Consider the following 5039-nt stretch of genomic DNA (forward strand, 5'->3'; position numbering starts at 1 on the left):
GTTCCAGTGAGTTGTTTTCTCTTTCCCACCCCCCATTTCTACTGTGTGTGGGGGAGTCGAACTACGCAGGTGCCGTCTGAGATTTTAAAGAGAACCCTCGCCACCCCCACCTCACGCACGTATCGCAATTCTTATTTTCTATCCGAATTCCCCGTGCTTGCGGATGGATCACGTTTAACTGTTTACACGTAGATTCAGAGTCATATCCATTTGAGGGTCATTGCAGTCCTTACCTGCTTTAATAATGGTTGGGGGGCGGGGACAGTCAGCTACGGGTGAAAGGGAGATATACACACTGCTTCCCTGGGTGACTCTGGGCAAGCCCCTACCTTCTTGTGTCAGTTTCCCCTGTAAAGTGAGGATTTGGATTGTAGTTTCCAAATTTGCCTGTGGTGTGTGAATTCAAAGGGGGAATGAGGGGAGGGAAGTTAGGAGGGGTGTCTACAAATTCAGGTGCTTGGGGACGGAGTGCAGGCCTTGGGGGTTTTGCAAGCTCACCAGCTCATTCGAGCATAGCCAGGTATGTGGGAGGCGCTGGGCTGGACCAGATCAACCCCAGGGACCATTATTCCAACATGAATCCTCTACTTCCTTTCCAGGACATGGTGTTAAACTTTAAAATGGAAACCTGAAAACAATAAGGAGGAATGCTGCTGTGAATCACTTTGCCACAGAGCGAGTTTTTGCACGTGGGACAGAGCCTGGGCATTATCTCTCTCTTTGCCCCATCACTGACTCCTAGGTCTTTGCTTTGTGGAGGCAGGATGGACAGATTCCTGGTGAAGAGGGTTCGAGGGGACCTTTTGGGAAAGAGGGAGCAAGAGCAGGCTGGAGAAGGCCCAGCAGGGTTGGGAGAAGACGAGGAAAGCACCAGGAAAAGGCCCAGGAGGGAACCGCCGGATAAGGATGTGGACTCGGGAGGCCCAGACTGGCGACACCTTCGGTCGGAGGGCCTGGACTGTGATTACACAGTCCTCTTTGGCAAAGCGGAAGCGGACGAGATTTTCCGGGAGTTGGAGCAAGAAGTGGAATATTTTACAGGTAAGTGGAGGCCTGCAGGTGCGTGTTGAGGGCTTGTTTGATAAAACCAGTTTATGTTTTGAGAAATCGGAACTCAGGAGCCGCTGATTACTGATGAGTTCGTCAACTGATTCAACACATTCTCTGGGTGTCTGTGCGCCAAGACCCTGGCTAGGTGCTTGGGATACAGACCTTAAAAAAAACAAAAAAACAAAAAAACAGGATTACCTGCTCACTGGGAGCAGACAGATGACTGAGGTGAGTCTTTGCTGGGAGAATCATCTGGGAAAGTTGGAAAAAAAAAAAAAAAGCTGAGTTCTGACCAAGATCCATTGAATGGCAAGAGCTGGGAGGTGCAGCCTGGGTATCAGTGTTTTTAGAAAGCTTCCTGGTGATTCGAACGTGCAGTTAGGGCGAAGAGCCACTGGTGTAGTAGGAGAGACAGCAAATGACCAGGCGATTTGGCACCGTGTTCTCAGCATCACCTGGAGGACTCTGTTGCTTATGTTACTCCCATTGCTGGGCCCCACCCCCGCAGCCCAATGTCTGCATGTGCAGGTCATGCTGATGCTGCTGAGGACCACTGCAAGGTGGCAGTGTGCTTGGAGGCACAGAGAAGCCTGAGGAGACCCAGACCTGGAGACTAGCTGTGTTAGTCCCATCGCTCATGGGGCCCTGTGTGCCCTCTGTCCCCACAGCTGGCAAAAATCACTCTAGTGTGTCACCGAACTTTATCTTGCTCACATGTCAGCCTCCGTATTCTGTTCCTACTGTTGTTAAGGGAATTAAGTTATGGTGTTTAAAAAAACAACAACATTGGACTAGGACCATGTTTTTCTAAGCATAGGACGAGAATCACTGTTCTTACATGAAAATTTTAGGCAAGGCACATAGGCTTTTGAGGCAGGGTCCTTGGTCAGGTTATTTATTTCTGCCCTGACTGGTGTGGCTCAATTGGTTGGAGCGTCGTCCCTGGCCAAAAGGGCCATGGGTTTGACTCCCAGTCAGGGCACATACCTGGGTTTTGAGTTGGATCCCGGATCTGGGCATGTACAGGAAGGCAACCAGTCAGTGCTTCTCTCTCACACTGATGCTCCTCTCTCTCCCTAAAAGCAGTGAAAAGATGTTCTTGGGTGAGGATGCAAAAAAGTTTTTTTAAGTTATTCCTGTTTTACTTCCCTTTCGATTGTGAATACTCGGGGTGCGAGTGTGCCTGGTTTTCTGAGCTGCCGTGTTTCACCTGCCCAGGTGCACTGGCCCAGGTGCGGGTGTTTGGGAAGCTGCACAGTGTGCCAAGGAAGCAGGCGACGTATGGCGACACCGGGCTGACCTACACCTTTTCAGGCCTCACTCTGTCCCCAAAGCCTTGGATCCCGGTGCTGGAGCGAATCCGGGATCGCGTGTCACGGGTGACCAGACAGACCTTCAACTTCGTGCTCGTTAACAGGTGACACCCTGCTTGTTGTCTACTTTTTTTTCTTGAAGCCACTGCACTGAATTGTATCAGTCTTCTGCCTCTCGCTTATGTTGTTCATTTGCCCAACAAATAGTTCTCCAGGGCAGCAGGGCTATCGTAGCGGAGTAGCACACACAGAGGGTCTTCGTGGAGCCCTGGCCACACAGCGGGAGGTGAAAGGTGACAAACTGCTGAGTCGCGGAACAAGATGATTTCAGATGTTGAGACGAGTGTCTCGCTGATTTGACTGAGAATGGCTGGGAGGAAGGGTCTGGGTTTAGGGCAGGGTTTCTCAACAGATGTTTGGGGCCAGATAATTTTGTGATCAGGACTGCCCTGTGCATTGTGGGATGTTGAGCAGCATCCCTGGCCTCCACCCACTAGGTGCCACTCGCACCCTCTCCCCAGTCAACGCAGCCAGAGTGTCTCCAGGCTGGGGCAGAACCGCACCGGTTGAGAACTCTGGGTGTGGGGATGGTGGTTAAGGGAGGGCTTGTGGGTGTGCTGCCCTTTGAACTGGTAACTAAATGGAGAGGGTGAGCACGAGCCACACAGCATTTGGGAGGAAGAGCAGAGGGATCTCAGAGATCTGTCTGTGGAGTGAAAATCCCACTGACGCTGGCAGAAAGCAGTGAGAGAGGGAAAGGGGGTGTGTGATCGATGAGCTCAGAGGTGGGCGAGGGCCAGACTGTGCCAGGAGTGTGGCTTTTATTCTAGGTGTAGGGAGAGAACTTTCGATGACGAAGGTTTACCTATGGGCACCAGGAGAACTGGAAGACACGTTTTTGGCTTCTGTTGGTCACTGATTTTTAAAGCACGTGATCAACCAGGACCGGCCAACAAAGGGCACAGCCTCTGGGCGGCGTGGCTCACCTGCGGAACCAGGGCAGGCCCTCCAGCCGTGCGGAAGCCGGCTGCAGCGGGGCTGGTGCGCTTCAGGAGCGGGCTGTTCTGTGACCGGGGCTGGCTTCCTCGCCACAGGTACAAAGATGGCCGCGACCACATCGGGGAACACCGGGATGACGAAAGGGAACTGGACCCTGGGAGCCCCATCGCCTCCGTCTCCTTTGGGGCCTGCAGAGACTTCTTCTTCCGCCACAAAGACTCTCGGGGGAAGAACCCCGCCCGGAGGGTGGAGGCGGTCAGGCTGCAGCTGGCCCACGGGAGCCTGCTGGTGATGAAGCCCCCGACCAACTCTTGCTGGTATCACAGCCTCCCCGTCCGCAAGAAGGTTCTGGCTCCGCGAGTCAACCTGACCTTTCGCAAAATCCTGCCTGCTAGGAAGTAAACAGGTTTTCCAGTGAGTGCTGGTTTTTCCTCCCCCTCTCCCTACTCAAAGACGGGTGTGGCGTTTCCTTTACCAGTGAGGAAAGAGAAGGTGTAACATTACATAACACTGCAAAATTCGGAAAGAGGACTTCCTATCAAATCAGGAAATGGTGAAAGCATACCAATTGACTTTTTTCCTAGCAAAATGATACTTTTATTGCTATAATACACAGCAGATACAAAAGGTGCCTTTTGCAAGTACATAAATCAGCAGTTTTCATGTCATAAACTACTACTTTAACTTATGACTTTGCAAAAAGAAGCTATTTTGTAAATAACTTAAAACTAGAAATAAGATTATCTGGCTGCTACTCAATGCCTAATAGTTTACAAAACGAGGGAGTCAGCTCTAAGTCAGGTTCAGAGACTGCACACGAGCCATTCACATCCACGGTCCTGGCCTTTGGCCAACGGTCTGCTTGCAGCACGGTCCGCGGATCGGCCCCTTCCCGGCCTGACCGACCTCCCCCTTTAATGGCAGGTTTCAAAGAGTGAGCAGCGGCACAACAGCAGGTACTCAAAGCTACGACTTGAGGTGCAGTTTAAGGTCACACAATTGGGTGTTTGTCCACCAGGCTCAGGTAAACCAGGTGCGCTCATTTCCACATCAAAGCCAGGGTCTGCGACAGAACCGGGAAGGGGAGCGGCAATGGATGGGTCAGACGCTTCCAGCTGCTCCCTGCACCTGGAGGGCCACGGCCTGCAGAGCCCTCATGTGGGCTCGCCGGTGCGTGCATCCTCGGGGTGTGCGTGCATACTCGGGGTGCGCGTGCATACTCGGGGTGCACGCACCCTCGGGATGCATGCTGAGCCCCCCGGGATGGCGGTCGCCTGGGCCTCCTGTGCTGTCAGCCGACACCGAGGCATCATCCACAAGTGTCCGCCAGCTCACCCCCGCCGGGGGAGGCAAGGTGTTTCACCTTCCCTCAGGTGGCCTTTTGGACAGGGACAGGTCTGATTCCAGATCTCATCTTGGAAGAGTCCATACGAATTTGGTGTTTTTTTGTTTTTTTTTTTTAAATACAAACATCTAGCTAAAACAGAGATGACTCCTGTGTCATCAAAATGCCTCCCGCACTGGGCCGCGGGCCTGAGACTTACCTGGAGAGGGGGGAGCACTCAGTGTGGTCTTTCTGCGTTGGGCTCCTGGAAACGAAGGTGGGCCTGTGACAAAGTGACAGTCCTGGGTGTCGGCTACAGGTGTGTGTTTAACAAATAAATTAAACTTCTTTTA

The 5039-nt window shown here is 52.5% G+C and overlaps 1 protein-coding gene and 1 long non-coding RNA gene across 5 annotated transcripts; both read left to right on the forward strand.

Annotated features, from left to right (window-relative positions):
- Window positions 1-22: 22 nt before the first annotated feature.
- On the forward strand, window positions 23-3780 carry ALKBH2 (alkB homolog 2, alpha-ketoglutarate dependent dioxygenase). 4 transcript variants are annotated; one of them, XM_036014303.1, is made up of 5 exons: window positions 35-115; window positions 600-655; window positions 764-1041; window positions 2269-2467; window positions 3458-3780. In XM_036014303.1, exons 2-5 carry the CDS (start codon window positions 648-650, stop codon window positions 3762-3764), a joined length of 792 nt encoding a protein of 263 aa, XP_035870196.1. In that variant the 5' UTR covers window positions 35-115; window positions 600-647; the 3' UTR covers window positions 3765-3780. The 4 variants fall into 4 exon arrangements, with proteins under 4 accessions (XP_028384482.1, XP_035870195.1, XP_035870196.1 ...); XM_028528681.2 differs by having other exon boundaries at window positions 23-660; window positions 716-1041; XM_036014302.1 differs by having other exon boundaries at window positions 23-655.
- An 809-nt stretch (window positions 3781-4589) lies between these two features.
- On the forward strand, window positions 4590-5014 carry LOC118497970. The gene is made up of 2 exons (XR_004900490.1): window positions 4590-4718; window positions 4752-5014. It is a non-coding gene; the product is annotated as an uncharacterized LOC118497970 (long non-coding RNA).
- The last annotated feature ends 25 nt before the right edge of the window (window positions 5015-5039 follow it).

The sequence above is a fragment of the Phyllostomus discolor genome, chromosome 13 (genome assembly GCF_004126475.2).
Source record: "Phyllostomus discolor isolate MPI-MPIP mPhyDis1 chromosome 13, mPhyDis1.pri.v3, whole genome shotgun sequence".
NCBI lineage: Eukaryota > Metazoa > Chordata > Mammalia > Chiroptera > Phyllostomidae > Phyllostomus > Phyllostomus discolor.

Coding starts and splice junctions, on each gene's coding strand:
- ALKBH2 (XM_036014302.1), top strand. Junction 1,042..2,268: donor AGAAGTGGAATATTTTACAG/GTAAGTGGAGGC, acceptor TCACCTGCCCAG/GTGCACTGGCCCAGGTGCGG. Junction 2,468..3,457: donor AACTTCGTGCTCGTTAACAG/GTGACACCCTGC, acceptor TCCTCGCCACAG/GTACAAAGATGGCCGCGACC.